This window comes from Drosophila sechellia, chromosome 4, assembly GCF_004382195.2.
Source record: "Drosophila sechellia strain sech25 chromosome 4, ASM438219v1, whole genome shotgun sequence".
Classification (NCBI taxonomy): domain Eukaryota; kingdom Metazoa; phylum Arthropoda; class Insecta; order Diptera; family Drosophilidae; genus Drosophila; species Drosophila sechellia.
The window spans coordinates 1,096,821-1,118,567 of record NC_045953.1 but is presented as its reverse complement, the minus strand read 5'-3'; the positions used below and the strand labels follow the sequence as shown (position 1 = coordinate 1,118,567).

Below are 21,747 nucleotides of genomic sequence, written 5' to 3'. Positions count from 1 at the left end.
CCCAACAGTTTTTTTTACGAATGTGCTCTGTAGGACTATGGTATTATGCGCGAACTCTAATTGCTGAATCAACTTCTTTTTTCATTGCACAATTAATGGCTCAAATCAAATTTTATAACGATGTTACAAATTTTTCAAACACTATAAAGCTGCCTGAAAACGAATTTCTTGTATTCGGGTTCTTCCTATCCATTTAAAAAATATTAAGAAATTTGTATTAATCAATCGGCTATTGCCAATGACAACCAATATATTTTGGTTGCGATTAACAATACATAAGTTTACAATAGAAATATGCTGCCTCTGGTCAAAATTTTAAATTTAAAAAAATGTGTCTTAGGATATAAAAGAATCCAAATAATTATATATGAAAATATCACACACATAAACAAAACCAGTAAACAAACAAAGTAAACAATGTCAAAACAGCATAAGCACCCCTTAACTTCACCTTAAACAAAACAGTGTATGACTTAAAATTCGATTACAATGTTAGAGCATAGTCTGCACAGGGCCTTATATGGTGTTTTTTTAAATCACTTTTCGAGTATTAACCACTTCCACACAAGGATCTTAAAATGTCGGATAAACATTTCCAGAGTATTGACTACTGTATTTAAACTTACAACTGGGTTTTCAAACGTCACAAGTAATCATTTTGAGGACAAAAGTAAGAAACTAAGTAAAGAAAACAACAAAACAAAAGATTTAAGTTTTCTAAGATTTGTTAATGTGCCCCGTCTAATTAACTTGTATTATTTCATATTTAAGTCGATTTAAATCTATGTATATGTAAAAGTAATAATCAAAGTATTAAGGTTAAGCATGAGTCCCTGCAAAGGTTCGCAATTCGTCCAGGTAGACAATCCAAATTCATTACAGAATGTGTATCTCTTGGAAACAACACATACACAAGATTTTCTCATGCATGCATGTTCATATATACTATGTAATACGTATATGTAATCCAATCAGTGGTACATTTTCTAGTGTTTAATCATATTTAGTCACGGGAACTAGAGTTTATATAAAGTTTTACACGGTCCTTGAATGAAATGTTTTTTGGAGCTGTAAGCAAATCAACAAATCAAAAAGTGCTTCTAAAGTTCTCAGACTTTCCAAGCTAATCTGTCCTACATATATGAAACTAAATGAAATCCTAAATTGTTTTATGCATTTAGCCGAACCAATTGGAAGAACTTACCTATTTTATTCTAACACCATTTTTAAAGATTTTGATTTAACCTACAAAAATTGTCCGTATTTCTTGTTGCTTTGGTCACATTTATGCTATTGTATTGTACCAACGAAAAAATGAGATATGCACCCAGTCGGAAGTGGAATTATCCCGGAACACTTTCTTTCAATACTCTTTTTCGAGTGGAAGTGGTTTCATGAGTAGGAAAGTCGGGCCGGGACTGAGACTCTTTTATACTTCCCGTGCAACGCATCTGTAGGCACTCCGTAAAAGGCTTTTGTAAGCATTACCTAAAAGTCTTCTGGATGTATTCCGAGACAATCTTGCAATACTTTCGTAAACATTACTCAGGATTGTTTTCTAGATACTTTCCAGAATCAATTATCAGGACGATTTCTATTGAGTGCTTTTAAAGAAGAATTGTTTCCAAAGAATAAAACAAGGTCTCGGTTTAACAATTATTAAATTTTTTATTATTATTATTACCTGAACTTCTTTTCCTTCCAACATAAACGTTTCTTTTTCGCTGATAAACGGACGAACAAGGCTCAAAATTCATTATAAATCGCCTTTATTTGCGATTTCTTTTAAGCTGTTTATTGCCAATCCGAATAGACGTATATGTACATGTATATATGTATATGCAAAAATCCTACGTTTGACAATCAGTAAGAACAACAAGAAGACCATAAGTGACAATGGTTTTTATGGTTTTTCAACCATAAAACAAAAACCCGCCAATCGGCTAGTGAAAGTGCCTGAACGTGCCTGATATTACAGTGTATTGTTAGGAGGCTAGAAAATCAACAAAGTAAAAGAATCGAAGGGAAGTAGTAGAATTTTATTTTCATTGTAATAAAATTTTGGAGTATTGAAATTATATTGCGTATTGTTCATCCTTTTATGAGAGCCCTTAAAGCCCGAGACTATGTTGTCTTATTAAAGTGTTCAGAAATACATATCATTTTATTTGTCTGCAAAAAAAATATTAAGCAAGAAGAGCCAGAAATTTGTAGAATTTCGTTTTCAACACATAAAATCTGTGAAAGGATGAAGAGCATACATACATCGACTGTTTGTCTTATTTTACCACGTATTAGGAAGAAAAACTACGCTAAAGTCAGATGTATCATCTATGTCTATAATTAATTTTAGCACTGCTAGAAACAAAATCACAGAGTATATAAATTCCAATGTATTAATTTTAATGTATTTACACTATTTAAAATTCTGAATAAATTTATGTTACCTTAGGTATTGGTATATTATTATTATTTTTATCTTGAAGAACGGAAGATAAACATCTACTAGGTACAACTTTTTAAAGATTTATTGATATCGAGATTTGGGGAAATTAAAATATAATCTTCAATATATATTTGTGTAAGTACATAACCGTTTAATGATTTTATATGAAAATAATAGAAAGGGAGAACACTAAGATAAAACACTCCAAAACAATTGTGGATATATACGGTACTTTCTCTGAAATCGGTGTTTGCATTTTAATATGAAATTCATTTTCTTTCAGGAAAATATATATATTTGGGCTTGGTAATTAAAGAACTTCGAATAGAGCCATGACGTTTCTCAAAATCTTTGGTTTCGGATGCATTGTATTAATATGTTTCGAACTCCTGGTTGCTGGAGTTGAAACGTCCAGCGAAAATGATGATGAATATTTAACACAGAAAGGTATTGTATATCTCTTTACTTTACTGAAATAACACAGAATCGCAATATTTATACCCCTACTTGTAAAAGGAAGGAAGCGTTTCCGACTATATACAGTATATATACATATATTCTTCATTTGGTTCAGTAGCCGAGTCGAACTGGGCCTGTCTGTCTGCCCGTCCGTATGAACGTCGAGATCTCAGGAACTATAAAAGCTACAGGGTTGAGGTTCAGCACAGATTCTAGAGACAAAGTGATCCATGTTGCCATGCCCACTCTAACGACCCCAAACCGCACAAAACTGCCACGCCCTTACTTTTGATAAATGTGTTCATATTTTTTCAAATGTTTATTAGTCCCGTAAATTTCTATTGACTTGCAAAAAAACTTTTTCTCATGCCCATTAAAAGCGTTAGAAAGCTCTAAACCCGCACTAGACTGCCACGTCCACATTTGTTAACAATTTGTAATTTTTTTCTCATTTTATTCCCCAATATCTATCGATATCCCAGAAAAATGATAAAATCCTGCGTTCGCTTTCACACTAACTTAGTAACGTGTATCTGATAGTCGGGGAAATCGACTATATCATTATCTCTTGTTTATTTTTAACATCCTTGGTTGGGAACTGTATAATAAGAGCTTTATTTAAAATTAGGTTTTAGACATCATGTATACAACTAATAGTATTTACTTTTTGTATTTCAGAAATCATATTAGAAAAGTCATATCACGGTTTAATTCGAGAAAATGAAACACTTGTAGAAATAACTCCACTGATTAAAGTGAACGAAGAAAAAATTTGTAACTTTCATATTCTCAAAAAGCCGTATCACGAAATTCCGTTTGAGGTAAGTTTTAACTACTTTTTATTGACGTAATAACTTGCACTTTATATTTTAGATTGAATTGGTAAATAACCTAGGTATTTTAAAAGCACGTCGGACATTGAATTGCGAGAATCGCAAAAGTTATCACTTTGAAATCTGTGCAATCTATTGTGATGGAACACCTTCAAATACAGCCAATGTTCATATTACTGTTATCGACGTAAATGAGTATGCTCCAACATTCTTAGAACCGTCTTACGTAATTGAAGTAGACGAGGGAAGACTTTATAACGAGATCCTAAGAGTTGAAGCCTCCGATAAAGACTGCACTCCGCTCTTTGGTGATGTTTGCAAATATGAGATTCTTAACAATGATGAACCATTTTCAATAGATAACGAGGGTTCAATTAAAAACACTGAACCACTTTCTCACAAAGCTTCTCATAACCACATTCTGTCCGTTGTTGCCTATGATTGTGCAATGAAAGAATCTGCACCCATTATGGTCAGCATTAAAGTTCGACGCGTTTGTGAAACTAAGTTTTTAGGCATGCCAGAACGCATTGACTACACGGTGCGTATACATAGCCAAAGTGAATGAAACAATTTTTAAAATGTTATCGGTATTTTCAGTCTGGAAGCACTGAAAGCCTTCAATTGTTTCCCAATGCTCGTCTAGATTTATGTGACATTTCTTGCAAGAATGAAGATTTTAGAATTCATTCTTCGATATCCCTTAAGGTGAGCCCACATATTTTTGTAATAATATTAATTTCAAATCACGATTTTTTTACAATTTATGAGACCATTAAATAAATACATTTTTCGTATTAAATGGTTTTTATTATGCATATACTCTTAAAAATCGTTACTTGGAATGTTTTAATTTTTTATTATTTTATTTGCATGTATTTGGTATCAAAAACACCTCTTAACGAGTTGGGTATCGGTGCAGATATCGTCTTCAACACACGAAATAATAGATATCAACTATTTATAAAGCGTGCGGTTAACAATAATTTTAAATATTTTTTGTGGCCGCATCAGGACAAAATTGTAAAATGGGTATTTTACTTTTTTAATATTTTTTTTTCCTGTACCATATAATTTTGTCAGTCTTGGTATGCAATCCCTTTAGTGTTTAGTTTAGTGTAGGACTGACAGTTTTCTGCGGCTTGTGTGAGTTCGAGTGACGTATCCGTCGAAATGGGAAAGACATATAATATAAAGAAAAAAAATCCAAACACTTCAAAAGTGTGAGCGTGTCAGTTTTGGGCAGGTTGTGGGCGTGGCACAAAATAAGCGTTCCTATTATCTGTATGGTTAGTCTCCACTCTCTGACTTTATAGTTCCCGAGGTCAGCGTTCATAGGAACAGACGGACGTGACCAGATCGCCTAGGGTCCAGATGAAGAATATATATGTATACTTGCTAACTACTTTTCATCTTTTTACTCTTGGAGTAACTGTTATTTTAATGTTTTTTCAGCCCTCCATTTATTGTTAATATTTAAATAAATGTAAAATATAAATAAATTTTAATATATATTTGAAAGTTCAAATGTTACGTATACCCTGTGTTTTAAAAAATGAACTGTCAAGATACCAACTTTGCGGTCCCGTTACTTCACGTGTTAGCTTAAGGAATCATTTTCGTGACGTATTTGGAACCTGTGCATCGTAATCAACCAAATATGATTATAAGTTGTTAATGTCATTTATATTTTCAGACAAAGCACATCTCATTTGGGTGCGATCGGGACATATCTAATTGCACTTCAGGCCAAAAAGTGAAAGACCTTTTGCCACATGGGGCAGAATGGACTAAAGAGTTAAGTTATGACGAAGGTCTAGAACCCATATTTCACTTTGATGGGTCTACTGGAGTAGTAGTTCCTGCCAGTGTTATTGACCATTACGATTTTTCATCGCAACCTTTTAGCATTCTTACCTTATTTCGACACAACAGTCAGATTGAAACTAATAAGCATGTAAAGGAGCATATTGTCTGCAATGCGGACGACCACAAAATGAACCGTCATCATATGGCACTATTCGTTCGCAATTGTCGGCTTATTTTTTTATTAAGAAAAAATTTTAACGAAGGTGATTTAAATATATTTAGTCCTGCTGAATGGCGTTGGAAAATACCGGAGGTCTGTGACAACGAATGGCATCACTATGTTCTTAATGTTGAAGATTCTTCCAAAGTTGATTTATTTATTGACGGCGTACGTTTCGAAAATTCTATTGAAGATCGTCATAGCAACCCAGAAGTAATTGACGACTGGCCCTTACACGCAGCCCACGGAGTAAATACTTCCTTAGCTATTGGTGCCTGTTACCAAAGCTTGGAAAATAGACTGAAACACGGCTTTAATGGAGATATTTCAGAGGTGAAGGTCTCCCTGAACAGTGTTTTGACGGCAGAGGACATTAAATGTGGAACCACTTGTGCTGAGCATTTATTAGCTCCAAAGCCGCTGCAAAGTTACAATGAAAAATCGTATTCTGAAAATAGCCAGATTAAGGAAAACATTGAAATGAACGAAATTTATATTTCGGCGAAAAACAAACATGATATTGAACAATTGATGCGAAAAGTTCAGTATATTAATATTAAACAAAAGCCCACGGTAGGACGACGGAACATAGAAGTGCTTACAACACTGTCTTGTAAAAATGAAAGTTCCCTTCGCTTACCGCCAATTGAGACTTATATAATGGTTAACGAACCGATAGCTCCACTCGGGATCGATAGTGATGTTGGCTCAGCGTCGGTAAATAAAAAAAAAAACCGTTATTAAAAGATAACACTTACAAATTTAAATCAATCTTACAGCTGGAACAATCCGATCCATTGTATTCCCCCAAAATAGCAATATCAGGTACGTAAACTATGATAACATTGTTTAGATGGTAGTTTTCTGCCATATGAAACAATTCATATTTAAATTTGTACTTTACGAGTGACGTCCGTGTAACTTACCGCGTGTAATTTCTTTAGTTACCTATATTCTTTATAGGTTCTACACCCTTTTATATACTTGTTACATTCTTTTCCAGGAATATATTATTCCCTTCCATTTATTTTTAAAGCATCATATTACATTTTTGAGAGATAGATCGTGCAGTCGGCTCTCCTTGCGTTAACGCCGATTTTGTGATGTATTTGAACATCAATGAATTGTTGAACTGGAAGTGTAAACTTAGGAAATGAGAAGTATAGATAGATTTTCATTTTTTGATTTAAAAAAATGTGTTTTTTTGTAAATTATGGTACACGAATCAGTTTTACACTTATATATATTAATAAGACTCTGATAGTTGTTGGAATCACGATTGCAAAATAAAAAAAGCAATTTGAAAATAATACAAAAGTGTCGAAAAACTGTTCTGAAAAAAAAAATAATACAAATTATCATTATATATACTAATGCAAATAAACAATTGAATTATTCATTTTGTAATGTTATTTCCCGTTATATGATTTTTAGGAACTTCAAACAAGCTGGTATCATATCAAGAAATTAAATTGGGCGTACACATTTTGGAAAAAACTAGCATTGACTCGCTATCTAAAACCAATGGAAAATTAGAAGACAAAAATCATATCGACTCATGCAGCGTCGTTGTATTTCCCTCTTTGAATCCCGATCATGAAGACATTAAAATAGATGGTGACGAGTCATTGTCATCTAGCATGGACATTAAGACTAATATTAATAAGGATGGAGTCGAAATGATTGGAAAGGATACCATTAGCAATTATATAAATGTGTTACGATCTCTTGTGTACAGTAACAAAAAACCTGCATATTATCTTAACCGTGTATTTAAGCTTTCTTGTGCTCAACAAAGTTCCCAGTACAAAAGTGGTGAATATACCCTCACACTTACTGTGTTGCATCCTAAACAGACATTGTTGAAGTCTACAAATGTACTCCCTTCTTCATCGTTATCTAAAGTAAACTTGATTGGCAACACCAATAATGAAACAACACTTCACCTGAATAGTGGTTCGGTAAATGGCAATGATAATAATCAGTCAACTGGTGGGTTTCCAATACTTATATATAAAAATATGTATAATATATTTAACGCTAATCTTTTTTTAGATACTAAGGTATATTCATATTCCCTTTTGCATACCAATAATGTGCAAGAACCAAAATCTCACATTCATTCTTTCATGCACAAAGGTAAATGGAATTGTAAAAAAAAAGTTTTTAAACATCTACAGAAAATTTAATACTTTTTAGCTGAAGGGTCACATGTTACAATGCTTATAATTCTTGTAAGTGTTTTTTTGGCGGTCTTACTTTGTGGAGTCTCGATTGCACGCTTAAAAAACAACCAAAAATATATTGATCATCATCAACCATGTCCAAAAGTAAGTATATTTACAATTAGGAATTTGAACTATTTGAATTTGAAATTTAATATTTTCGTTCAGAAGTTTAAAACACAAGACACTCTTGGTGTTATATATATATATGTACACATTTTTTCATCTTGAGTTAATCTTTCCTACTATTGAATTTATATTTTATAGACTTCTGATGATGGTTTAGTTTGGGATGACTCAGCTTTGACTATAACTATAAATCCCATGCAAGCAGATGTTACATCGGAAGCGAGTTCTGAATCAGAAAATTCTGAATCTGAAGATGAAGAAGGTATAGAATATATTCATTAAAAATAATTTAAATTAAAAGAGATATCTTTGGCACTAGCTTTAAAGGACGGATTCACTCACATCAATCAACTCGAATGGGATAACTCCAATATTTTCCAACAGTAAATAACATAATGAATATTTTTATCAACACTGGAACTAAAATATGTAAATGTGCTTATAAAATATAAACCACTAAATCAACAAATATGCAGAAGTTATAAATGAGTTCCAAAGAGTCTATATTGCTGCAGGCATAATTGTAAAGACGTGCATTTAAAGTTTGTTTTGCAAAAAAAAAAACATTTTTCTTGCAATTGTTTAATTGTAAAAACTAAGTCAGTGAAAGTGCATAACACACCATATGAATGTACGTAAAATAATAGCGCAAAAAAAAAATATAGCTAAGGTATAGTACAATTATTATGTAACCAGCGCCGCTAGATCCATAAATAATTAAAGCTATAGGCATACAAATATACACATAAGATCTATTTAATTTATAGTTTGTCAGCCCTCACCTTAAGATGTAAAATGCACATGTCTACCAAATTTCAAGTGAATTCTGTCGCAATGCATAGGAGGAGGTTTCTCCGTCCCAATAATTTAAGCCTTATAATAAAACATAAAAAAAAATTTTAATGAATCGTAATACCCAAACAATGTTGAGTTATTTAGTAAAGCTAAAGTTGTTATTGATTTATTATTTTTCAAGCAAACAACTTAGATTAAGGAACATATCGAAGCTATACAAAATTTATTTTCAATCGACCATAACTTTGTGAATTTGAAAATGTACTATTAAAATAGAATTTTTAATTGGTTTATTTAATGCTACTCTTTTTTGAAACATAATTAGTTTCTATTTAAAATGGAGACATATATGGGCTTAGCAAAGGAAGCAAAAAATGAAACTTTTTCGGCAGAGGTAAAATTCGATCTTTAGTCTTAATAAATATGCAGGAGGTATTTTCACTTCAATGCAAAGCAATGGATGAGACATTTCCGATAAATGGAAAATATATCATAGCTTCGTTGGTTTTGATCCCTAAGTTTTCTAATTCATTTAATCAAGTTTTTGACGACATGTAATTATACTCGTAGATTAAAAGGGTATAATAGATTCGTTGAAAAGTATGTAACAGGCTGAAGGAAACGTTTCGGACTATATAAAGTGTATATATTCTTACAGATTCTAGAGACAAAGACGGATCGCAAGTTTGTTGTCCCATGTTGCCCACTGCCACGCCCTTTTGACAAATGTATTAATATTTTTACAAATTTTTATTAGTCTCGTAAATTTCTATTGACTTGCCAAAAAACTTTTTCCACGCCCATTATTCTAACGTCCTAAAACCGCCCAAAACTGCCACGTGCACATTTTTTAACAATTTTTAGTTTTTTCTCATTTTATTTCCCAATGTCTATCGGTATCCCAGAAAAATGATGCAATTTCGAGTTCGAATTCACTGAGTAGCATTCTGTCTTGTTTTGGTTTTAATGTGGTAAAAATTTGACGTCTGTTTTGTTAAATATATTTACCGAAGGGTATAAGAATTGGATTGTTGAAAATTGATTCCTTTCTCGTCGAATTGATCGATTTTGGCTTTCAGGTTGAGATGACCCGATCAACTGGTTGCAGATGTTTGATGCGTAAGAAGTGCCTCTTCAGTACTAATCCCAGCACGTAGAGAAAAACCATTTTGAATTATTTCAATTTCAACATCTATGACAATCGATCATTTCTTTATCGATGAGAAAATGACTAATCGCTATCGAGACGACCCGATCTTGATTCTAATTGCCAATCCCAAAAATACATTTAAATTTTTTACAAAATCTTATATTGGGTTTGTAAATTTATTGTAAGTCACAAAAAACAAAAAAAAAACCTATTACTGTTAAAATTTAATTTTATAAAAAAGAAGTTAAAAACAAAGGTAGGGTTATATATCTGATTGATGTTGCGCATGATAGGCTTGTTAAACATCTAATGTAGTTTCATCTTTTTAACACCTCCGGCACCTATAGAAATTTTTTTCTACTTCAGTGCGTACAAAAATATGTTTGTATGCATTACATATTTGTGGACTTTTAAATTATAACATAAAATGCACACACACAAATTAAAGCAAAGCTTTGAATAAGGTATAAAAGTTGCATATTGAATATGTATATATGATCACTATCCCACAAACAATATCACAAATATAGTAATACTTACTTGCGGTGTTAAAGGGTTTTTACTGGCCCAAATTTAATAAAGCTGCTTTTCGGACCAAGATAACAATACCTATCTTCCCAAAGACGAAGTTAGAACCGATTGCTCCCCGAAAACTTTGAGAGGTAATTATTCTCTGTCTTTTATTTTTTTCCCTCTTCCCAGCACTCTTAAAGCCGATATTACTTTCCCCCAGATATTATTTATATTGAGAATAAGGACAATGAGTAAGCTGAAAACACATTTTGAAATAATAAAACATTTATGGAAAAAGTATTTAGCTTTCGGATATTATTGAAAAAATCTGACAATTTCTATATAATTTCAAAGCCTTATAGTCCGGAATATAAACCTATAAAGATATACATTTTATGCAAAGTTTTTCTAGTCATGGTAATAGTGTTCAGGTAAACTCAAACAGTTGAAAAATGAATAATCCCTTTAAAAACTTTTAATACAATACAAAACAATAACAATCGATCATATGTCATAACATTTGACATATTATATATATATATATTGTTTCGAAAAAATGTAATCATTCAGCATAAAAATGGGCATGGAGCAGTCGAATTTAAAGGAAAAAACCGAACCGAAAAATCTACAGGGGTGGGTAAGGGTATATCCGGCCATAACGATGCCTTGTAATTAGAAGATAATAAAAACAATAATAAAACAATACATATTTTTTATTTATTTATATTTACAAATGTAAATATATTGCAGCAGTTTTTAAAAGTGTATTCAGAGTCTACACTTAATTTCCTATGACACACTTTATTCAAAGTCTATGGGGCTACTGCAGCTACTTGCTTTCAACAGACAACAAATGACTAACACAAGCTCTGAACAGAAATTGTTAAGATATAAATAATGCTCACATAACCATGAGCGACAATGTCCATTAACATTTAAGTTAAACCCTAAAAGCACGCTACACTGCATAACATTCACCATCCGTAAGTCGCTTCAGCTTCAAACCGGACAAAACCAATTAGCGGTGTTCCACTAATAATGTACATGATTTGTTTCAGGCTGCTTCGTTTAGCTTCAAAATCCAGCAGGCGTTCGCTGCTGCTATATTGTTTGAATATTTTTTTCGAACCCAGAGTAAGAGATGCCACACGTATAATTCCTAGTTTTATTCCATTCTCTCTTAGCTGCTAGCACGAACTCGAACCCAACTGAAATGTCCACAAAAGGCACAGTATTGGGTTTTAATAGTTAACGTACCAAACTACAGCGCTTTTAATACAGCAAGCAGGATAAAAAATAAATTCATGTTGTTTTTACCCTACGCTGCCCTGGTCGTTGTATAATAGCACAATAAAGCTACAAATTGTTTATATAATTAGCTTAACTTGTCAATTTATTAAGATATATGTAGATGTTTATGTCTAAGTACATAAAAATTTGGTTTGTGCTTTCCTATATAAACATTTATATATTTTTAAGCTACTTAGTTGGGCATTCTGTCTTGAAACAATGTTGATTTTAGATGTGTATCTTACAAAGGCCAAGAGAACTACGCCTTGTATACGCACAAGGCTACTACGGTAGCTGAATTACCATGCCACTTAGATATTTTCTCAAGAATAAAAAAGCCCAAGCTATATTTTCAGCTTGTTATTAAAAAAAAAGAAGAATTGCTTGCAATAAAGCCGTGTGTGATAAGGTTTACACAAAATTTCTTTTAGCCATAGTAATTTTTTATTTTATTTTAACAATCAAAGTATTTCACCTTTTTTAAATAAGTAGAATGGAAATAAAGTAAAAAATATTATTGCAGTTCATGGATTAATTGACTCCATTTTCATTTTATATTATAGTTAATAACATCGTTTTTTGTATGCGCACCAATTAGTAATTATGTAGACTTTCAAGTTTGCGCATTTATTGACTTAAAAATTATTTATAATAGTCATTTATTTATTTACATTTATATATTAATTCTTATATTTTTTTAGCTTAACAATATTAAGCTTAAAATATAAAAAAGTTTTTTAAACTTTTGTTCTAACATTTTTGGTTGATTTTGCCTTAATGGACATTTTGGTTTCATTGGTATGTAGTTGAGTGGCTTACTATTTTTGTAATATTTCATATTCCTTACTCTTATAAATATACCTTCTTATATTGTAACCTAAATTTATTAATAAATGCGAATCTTTTTGCAAAGATTTTGTTTTTCACATGTAGTAATGTTTGTTCTTTTTATATGCTTAAATATTCTCTAGTCCCGTTTTTATTGGATAGAGAGAGAAAAGCAGGTTATATAGCATACAAATGGGTGTAATTAAAATTTTTATAAATGCATTTTTCTTGAAAAATTATAAAATCCTCTCATTTTATCTGGAATTTTAATCAAAGTGTACTTTATTTTAAGATTTGGTATAATTTGATTCATTATAAACCGTACTGGTGTGAGTATTTACAGCAAACAGAAACACTGAGAAATACTTTAACAAAAATTAAATATCTTAAAATTAATCATTTATGTAAATGTTAATAAAACTTTATGTAGTATTTGTGTAAGCTCTTATACTCACTATTTATATGAAGCTTAATTAAGCAAGAAAAATGTCCGATGATTCGGATTTTGTGCACGCACTGCCGCTTCCGGGTGATGCAGCTGATGCTAGAGAGTTTGCGCGTGTTGCTACTAAAGGTGAACGCAGATCTTGTGTTAATGGTGATTGTGTTTGTCCGCTTTCGTAGTAGTAGGATGAATCTGAGAGAATTATATAATTTCGATGTTAACCGGATTGGTACACAAGGATCACAAAAACAAATTTAAATAAAAGGAAATATTTCGCGATTTTAAAGAACCCTTGATTGGGCTTGTATGTTAATACCCATCATTTGTATGACCAATTCTGACCAATTAATAAAATTTGATAGTGCCCAATGTTAGGACATTTTTTGAAGAGTATGTCAATGTCTTATTTTGAAATGCAGTCTTATACAAAAAAATATAACTGCCTTTAAGCCATTCCATAGATTTAGTACAGCACCCTGCAGAATAATGCTGTCCTCAAACTAGTGATAATTAGTTTCAATAAACATAATGTTTTATAAGCACTAAAATTTGAATCTAATAACGATTTCAAATTCGTAATTTTTTTTTTTTTTTTTTTAATTTTTTTATTATTTATTGAATCTTCCCTTTGTGTTAAGAGACTAACAATAAGTGTTCAAATCTTAATCTAACTTAATTAACTTTCACTTAGTGATAGTTTTTTTTTTTTTTTTTTTTTTTTTCATTAATGCCCTAATAAGTTTATTGCTGGGCTGGGAGGTCGTTGCGGTGCAGCCGGCTTTGACTGCATACTCGGATTAGTTTTCTTGCGAGGGGATTTGTATGGGTGGTCAGCTTTTCGTTATACTTCGTTTTTTTCTCAGCTATTACTTCGATTACTAATTTGATTTTTAGGTCTCTGTGTATGTTTTCGTTTCGAAGGTACCACGGCGCTCCAGTGATAATTCTCAGAATTCTTGTCTGTGCTCGCTGAATAATGTCTATGTTACTTCTGGATGCGTTGCCCCACAGCTCGGAGCCATAAGTCCAGATAGGTTTTAAGACGGAGTTGTATAGAAGAGCTTTGAACTCCAGACTAAGTGGAGAGCGAGCATTTATGAGCCAGTGGAGGTTCCTTGCTTTAAGTTTAAGATGTTTCGATTTGGCTTCTATATGTTTGCGCCAAGTGAGCCGCCTGTCCAGATGAACTCCCAGATATGTTACCTCGTCGGCTTGTGGAATGCATATGTTATTCAAGACCAGTGGTGGGCATGTTTGTTTGTTTAAGGTAAAGGTAACCTGCTTGCATTTTTGAACATTTATTGAAATTCTCCAGTCGGCAAGCCATCGTTCTACAGATGTTAAGTGTCGGGATAGGAGTGCCGTGGCTTTTATTGGGCATTTCGAGCGACTGAGTATCGCGGTATCATCAGCGAACGTGGAGGTTGTTAGATTGTAGTCTATGGGGAAATCCGCCGTATACAGGGTGTATAAGATTGGACCCAGTACACTGCCTTGCGGCACTCCAGCTTCGATTGCGCAATCGCGTGAAGTGCTTGTATCGCATCTTATTGCAAACACTCTGTTATATAGGTATGACTTCAGTAGCTTATGTGTGTTTTGGGGCAACAGCTTGATTATTTTAAACAAAAGTCCATCGAGCCACACTCTGTCAAATGCCTGCGCGACGTCTAGAAAAATGGCTGTGCAGTATTCTCGATGTTCAAAAGCAGTACGAATTTCTGACGTGATTCGGTTGACCTGTTCGATGGTTCCATGTTTTTCTCTAAAGCCAAATTGATGTGTTGGAAGTGTGTTGTTTATTCTAAGATGAGGGCTAATCCGAAGGAGTAGCATTTTTTCAAACAGCTTTGAAAGACATGTTAATAAGCTTATCGGTCTATATGATGATGGCTGCGTTTTATCTTTTCCTGGCTTTGGAATCATTACTATGGTCGACTTTTTCCATTTTTGAGGGAAGTATCCAAGCTTGGCGATTGCGTTGAACAACAGGCAGATGTGAAGAATAGCACACTTTGGGAGTTCGATGAGCATTCTTGGAGTTATTAGGTCGTAGCCAGGCGATTTTCTTGGGTTCAGTTGCTCTTTGATAACCTTTGCTAGTTCACATGGTCGGAATTCAAAGGGTTCTTGAGGATCTAGATTGGCTGCTATTAAAGGAGGGAGAATAAATGTGTTGGTAGAGGGATTTGGTCGGAATACATTTTGTAAATGGTCAGCGAAAGCACTGGCTCTTTCTTCATCACTTCGAAACCAAGTGCCAGAGGGACTTCGGAGTGGCATAATTGGCGCTATTGGAGTCTTTAGGTTTCTGTGAGCTCTCCAAAGAGGGTACTTAGTGCTGGTGGGAGAGAGTTGCTCGATATATGAACGTTGGCTGTTTTTTTCCTCTTGTTTGAGAGCATTGGTAAGCCTGCGTGTGGCTATCTTAAGCATGTGCTTAGTAATTGGTGATCTATTCGTAATTAAAACATATTTATATTCTTGCAATGGCAGACAATACATAAAATTAACAAATGCTTCAGCGTTCTTCATTGCTTTCCCATATATATTAACATAAAGGTGTTTTAAAACACTGTATACCAAGAAAACGTATTTGCAAATTAATTACTTATCAAGCCACTTCCAGTGCCGTAACCATAGGATCCGTAAGCTCCGCCATACTGTGTATATGCAGGATTGTAGGCGTAATCTGAACCGGGTACAACCGAGCTGCAGCCTGGCAAGAAAGAAAACCGTATGTTGAAGTAGTCATATAATAAATCATTAATAATAATAATTATAATTATAAACTGACATTTAAAATCATGTTATAAGCTTAGCTTATAAATTATAAGGTATATCAACTCAAAATATATTGATTAAATGTTTAATTAAATAAAAGTTGAAGTATATTTGAACAGTAGATGTACAGTACATGAACAGTACATATAATGTATTACCATTAAAACCTGGTATTACTTGTTTACTAGAAAGGTATGCAAAGGGCAGAAACTGTAAACTATATTTCATATTATGACCCTTAGTAGATCAAGCAATGATCGTCTGCCCGTCCGTCTGTTTGTTCATATGAACGCTGAGACCATGGGAACTATTAATATCAGACATTTTGGTTCTAAGCACGAGAAATTGGTTTAAAACCAGTGCCACGTTACCTCTAACTGTGTTATGAATATATGTATAAATATTTATCAATGTTTATAAATAAATATGTAAGTGATTTTATAGAAGATGTTCAGTAGCAAAGCAAAATTTCTACAGTAATGTTACTAATTCTTTGGTGGTTAATAAGTCAACCTCATGTAATCTTACATTATTATGGAAACTATTATGAAACTCATGGATAAACTTAATGATAAATGACGTCGGAGTTCTATGAGCATTTTATGTAACCGCCGTTAGGTGGAGATGCATACGAGCTCGGAAACTCGGTAGCTTTGCTGCGTGTATACTATATTTAGTGTCTGCTAGTCGAGGTCATTGACTATATCATTATCCCTTGTTAATCCTATCATTTCCAGGCTGAAAAAGGAAATTTAATGTCTTTTTTCAATGTGTTTAGACCTCATAAAAATATATATATTCTTGATCTCGGTCACCAACCGGAGCCGTGGGATAGATAAAATTCATATATATATTCCTAAGTCTCCAATTCAGTTTTGGCGAGTCGATTTAGCTATATCCGTCTTTTCGTAATAAAGCCATAATCTTGAAAACATTATAAGCTAGTAAATTCAGAGTAATGGTGGAGATTCAAGTGACGTCATACGCCCACACTTTCTGTTATTCAAATATTTGTCTTGTTATTTGCTATCGGTTTGATAAAACTCATTGTAACGCTCACAAATTGAAAAAAGCTATCTATTTTATTACTTTTCTTGCCAATCAGTATGCCAAAAATATTTGTATATGTCTAAACCACTAGCGGAGTAGCGAGTATCTGATAGTTGAATAACTCAACTAAAACATTCTATTGTTGTTTAAGATATTAGTTAGATTTATTCTTAATTATCCCAACACCGGTTTTGTGCAATAGAAGAAAGGTGCTCGTATGAAAAAGTCATGGGATAATCTTCTAAATTGCGTTGTGCGCATATATTTTTAACTTGCCTGCGGAGTAGTGATTAAAACTTGGTAGCACTGTAGGTGTTGAATAAAGGCCTACGTTATTACTTAGATTGGGCTCAACATCTAATCGATTTTCAGACGATTTTCATTAGATTAAGGAACATATCGAAGCTATACAAAATTTATTTTCAATCGACCATAACTTTGTGAATTTGAAAATGTACTATTAAAATAGAATTTTTAATTGGTTTATTTAATGCTACTCTTTTTTGAAACATAATTAGTTTCTATTTAAAATGGAGACATATATGGGCTTAGCAAAGGAAGCAAAAAATGAAACTTTTTCGGCAGAGGTAAAATTCGATCTTTAGTCTTAATAAATATGCAGGAGGTATTTTCACTTCAATGCAAAGCAATGGATGAGACATTTCCGATAAATGGAAAATATATCATAGCTTCGTTGGTTTTGATCCCTAAGTTTTCTAATTCATTTAATCAAGTTTTTGACGACATGTAATTATACTCGTAGATTAAAAGGGTATAATAGATTCGTTGAAAAGTATGTAACAGGCTGAAGGAAACGTTTCGGACTATATAAAGTGTATATATTCTTACAGATTCTAGAGACAAAGACGGATCGCAAGTTTGTTGTCCCATGTTGCCCACTGCCACGCCCTTTTGACAAATGTATTAATATTTTTACAAATTTTTATTAGTCTCGTAAATTTCTATTGACTTGCCAAAAAACTTTTTCCACGCCCATTCTAACGTCCTAAAACCGCCCAAAACTGCCACGTGCACATTTTTTAACAATTTTTAGTTTTTTCTCATTTTATTTCCCAATGTCTATCGGTATCCCAGAAAAATGATGCAATTTCGAGTTCGAATTCACTGAGTAGCATTCTGTCTTGTTTTGGTTTTAATGTGGTAAAAATTTGACGTCTGTTTTGTTAAATATATTTACCGAAGGGTATAAGAATTGGATTGTTGAAAATTGATTCCTTTCTCGTCGAATTGATCGATTTTGGCTTTCAGGTTGAGATGACCCGATCAACTGGTTGCAGATGTTTGATGCGTAAGAAGTGCCTCTTCAGTACTAATCCCAGCACGTAGAGAAAAACCATTTTGAATTATTTCAATTTCAACATCTATGACAATCGATCATTTCTTTATCGATGAGAAAATGACTAATCGCTATCGAGACGACCCGATCTTGATTCTAATTGCCAATCCCAAAAATACATTTAAATTTTTTACAAAATCTTATATTGGGTTTGTAAATTTATTGTAAATCACAAAAAACAAAAAAAAACCTATTACTGTTAAAATTTAATTTTATAAAAAAGAAGTTAAAAACAAAGGTAGGGTTATATATCTGATTGATGTTGCGCATGATAGGCTTGTTAAACATCTAATGTAGTTTCATCTTTTTAACACCTCCGGCACCTATAGAAATTTTTTTCTACTTCAGTGCGTACAAAAATATGTTTGTATGCATTACATATTTGTGGACTTTTAAATTATAACATAAAATGCACACACACAAATTAAAGCAAAGCTTTGAATAAGGTATAAAAGTTGCATATTGAATATGTATATATGATCACTATCCCACAAACAATATCACAAATATAGTAATACTTACTTGCGGTGTTAAAGGGTTTTTACTGGCCCAAATTTAATAAAGCTGCTTTTCGGACCAAGATAACAATACCTATCTTCCCAAAGACGAAGTTAGAACCGATTGCTCCCCGAAAACTTTGAGAGGTAATTATTCTCTGTCTTTTATTTTTTTCCCTCTTCCCAGCACTCTTAAAGCCGATATTACTTTCCCCCAGATATTATTTATATTGAGAATAAGGACAATGAGTAAGCTGAAAACACATTTTGAAATAATAAAACATTTATGGAAAAAGTATTTAGCTTTCGGATATTATTGAAAAAATCTGACAATTTCTATATAATTTCAAAGCCTTATAGTCCGGAATATAAACCTATAAAGATATACATTTATGGTACTACTTGTGCAAAGTTTTTCTAGTCATGGTAATAGTGTTCAGGTAAACTCAAACAGTTGAAAAATGAATAATCCCGTTAAAAACTTTTAATACAATACAAAACAATAACAATCGATCATATGTCATAACATTTGACATATTATATATATATATATTGTTTCGAAAAAATGTAATCATTCAGCATAAAAATGGGCATGGAGCAGTCGAATTTAAAGGAAAAAACCGAACCGAAAAATCTACAGGGGTGGGTAAGGGTATATCCGGCCATAACGATGCCTTGTAATTAGAAGATAATAAAAACAATAATAAAACAATACATATTTTTTATTTAGTTATATTTACAAATGTAAATATATTGCAGCAGTTTTTAAAAGTGTATTCAGAGTCTACACTTAATTTCCTATGACACACTTTATTCAAAGTCTATGGGGGAATATAATCAGGGCTGCAGCTACTTGCTTTCAACAGACAACAAATGACTAACACAAGCTCTGAACAGAAATTGTTAAGATATAAATAATGCTCACATAACCATGAGCGACAATGTCCATTAACATTTAAGTTAAACCCTAAAAGCACGCTACACTGCATAACATTCACCATCCGTAAGTCGCTTCAGCTTCAAACCGGACAAAACCAATTAGCGGTGTTCCACTAATAATGTACATGATTTGTAGCAGGCGTTCGCTGCTGCTATATTGTTTGAATATTTTTTTCGAACCCAGAGTAAGAGATGCCACACGTATAATTCCTAGTTTTATTCCATTCTCTCTTAGCTGCTAGCACGAACTCGAACCCAACTGAAATGTCCACAAAAGGCACAGTATTGGGTTTTAATAGTTAACGTACCAAACTACAGCGCTTTTAATACAGCAAGCAGGATAAAAAATAAATTCATGTTGTTTTTACCCTACGCTGCCCTGGTCGTTGTATAATAGAACAATAAAGCTACAAATTGTTTATATAATTAGCTTAACTTGTCAATTTATTAAGATATATGTAGATGTTTATGTCTAAGTACATAAAAATTTGGTTTGTGCTTTCCTATATAAACATTTATATATTTTTAAGCTACTTAGTTGGGCATTCTGTCTTGAAACAATGTTGATTTTAGATGTGTATCTTACAAAGGCCAAGAGAACTACGCCTTGTATACGCACAAGGCTACTACGGTAGCCGAATTACCATGCCACTTAGATATTTTCTCAAGAATAAAAAAGCCCAAGCTATATTTTCAGCTTGTTATTAAAAAAAAAGAAGAATTGCTTGCAATAAAGCCGTGTGTGATAAGGTTTACACAAAATTTCTTTTAGCCATAGTAATTTTTTATTTTATTTTAACAATCAAAGTATTTCACCTTTTTTAAATAAGTAGAATGGAAATAAAGTAAAAAATATTATTGCAGTTCATGGATTAATTGACTCCATTTTCATTTTATATTATAGTTAATAACATCGTTTTTTGTATGCGCACCAATTAGTAATTATGTAGACTTTCAAGTTTGCGCATTTATTGACTTAAAAATTATTTATAATAGTCATTTATTTATTTACATTTATATATAATTTCTTATATTTTTTTAGCTTAACAATATTAAGCTTAAAATATAAAAAAGTTTTTTAAACTTTTGTTCTAACATTTTTGGTTGATTTTGCCTTAATGGACATTTTGGTTTCATTGGTATGTAGTTGAGTGGCTTACTATTTTTGTAATATTTCATATTCCTTACTCTTATAAATATACCTTCTTATATTGTAACCTAAATTTATTAATAAATGCGAATCTTTTTGCAAAGATTTTGTTTTTCACATGTAGTAATGTTTGTTCTTTTTATATGCTTAAATATTCTCTAGTCCCGTTTTTATTGGATAGAGAGAGAAAAGCAGGTTATATAGCATACAAATGGGTGTAATTAAAATTTTTATAAATGCATTTTTCTTGAAAAATTATAAAATCCTCTCATTTTATCTGGACTTTTAATCAAAGTGTACTTTATTTTAAGATTTGGTATAATTTGATTCATTATAAACCGTACTGGTGTGAGTATTTACAGCAAACAGAAACACTGAGAAATACTTTAACAAAAATTAAATATCTTAAAATTAATCATTTATGTAAATGTTAATAAAACTTTATGTAGTATTTGTGTAAGCTCTTATACTCACTATTTATATGAAGCTTAATTAAGCAAGAAAAATGTCCGATGATTCGGATTTTGTGCACGCACTGCCGCTTCCGGGTGATGCAGCTGATGCTAGAGAGTTTGCGCGTGTTGCTACTAAAGGTGAACGCAGATCTTGTGTTAATGGTGATTGTGTTTGTCCGCTTTCGTAGTAGTAGGATGAATCTGAGAGAATTATATAATTTCGATGTTAACCGGATTGGTACACAAGGATCACAAAAACAAATTTAAATAAAAGGAAATATTTCGCGATTTTAAAGAACCCTTGATTGGGCTTGTATGTTAATACCCATCATTTGTATGACCAATTCTGACCAATTAATAAAATTTGATAGTG

The 21,747-nt window shown here is 32.4% G+C and overlaps 2 protein-coding genes across 10 annotated transcripts in view; one reads left to right on the top strand and one right to left on the bottom strand.

The window, feature by feature from the left end:
- The first annotated feature begins 499 nt into the window (after window positions 1–499).
- On the top strand, window positions 500–9,034 carry LOC6620113 (calsyntenin-1). 2 transcript variants are annotated; one of them, XM_002044289.2, is made up of 12 exons: window positions 500–670; window positions 2,730–2,893; window positions 3,584–3,726; window positions 3,779–4,279; window positions 4,339–4,446; window positions 5,435–6,484; window positions 6,547–6,592; window positions 7,202–7,759; window positions 7,823–7,906; window positions 7,967–8,097; window positions 8,260–8,383; window positions 8,441–9,034. In XM_002044289.2, the coding sequence occupies exons 2-12, from the start codon at window positions 2,779–2,781 to the stop codon at window positions 8,506–8,508; spliced, it is 2,928 nt and encodes a 975-aa protein (XP_002044325.2). In that variant the 5' UTR covers window positions 500–670; window positions 2,730–2,778; the 3' UTR covers window positions 8,509–9,034. The 2 variants fall into 2 exon arrangements, with proteins under 2 accessions (XP_002044325.2, XP_032579754.1); XM_032723863.1 differs by lacking the exon at window positions 500–670 and adding an exon at window positions 994–1,070.
- Window positions 9,035–12,559: 3,525 nt separating this feature from the next.
- Window positions 12,560–21,747, bottom strand: part of LOC6620111 (paired box protein Pax-5) — a 31,594-nt gene continuing 22,406 nt past the window's right edge. For 5 of the 8 annotated variants that reach the window (XM_032723864.1, XM_002044287.2, XM_032723868.1 and 2 more), the window contains one exon: window positions 20,611–21,575. In XM_032723864.1, coding sequence (XP_032579755.1) covers window positions 21,412–21,575 — 164 coding nt within the window. In that variant the 3' untranslated portion in view covers window positions 20,611–21,411. Of the gene's footprint in view, window positions 13,335–15,753; window positions 15,862–17,252; window positions 17,334–20,610; window positions 21,576–21,747 lie in introns of those variants that run through there. The other 3 variants (XM_032723865.1, XM_032723873.1, XM_032723870.1) reach the window with 3 other exon arrangements.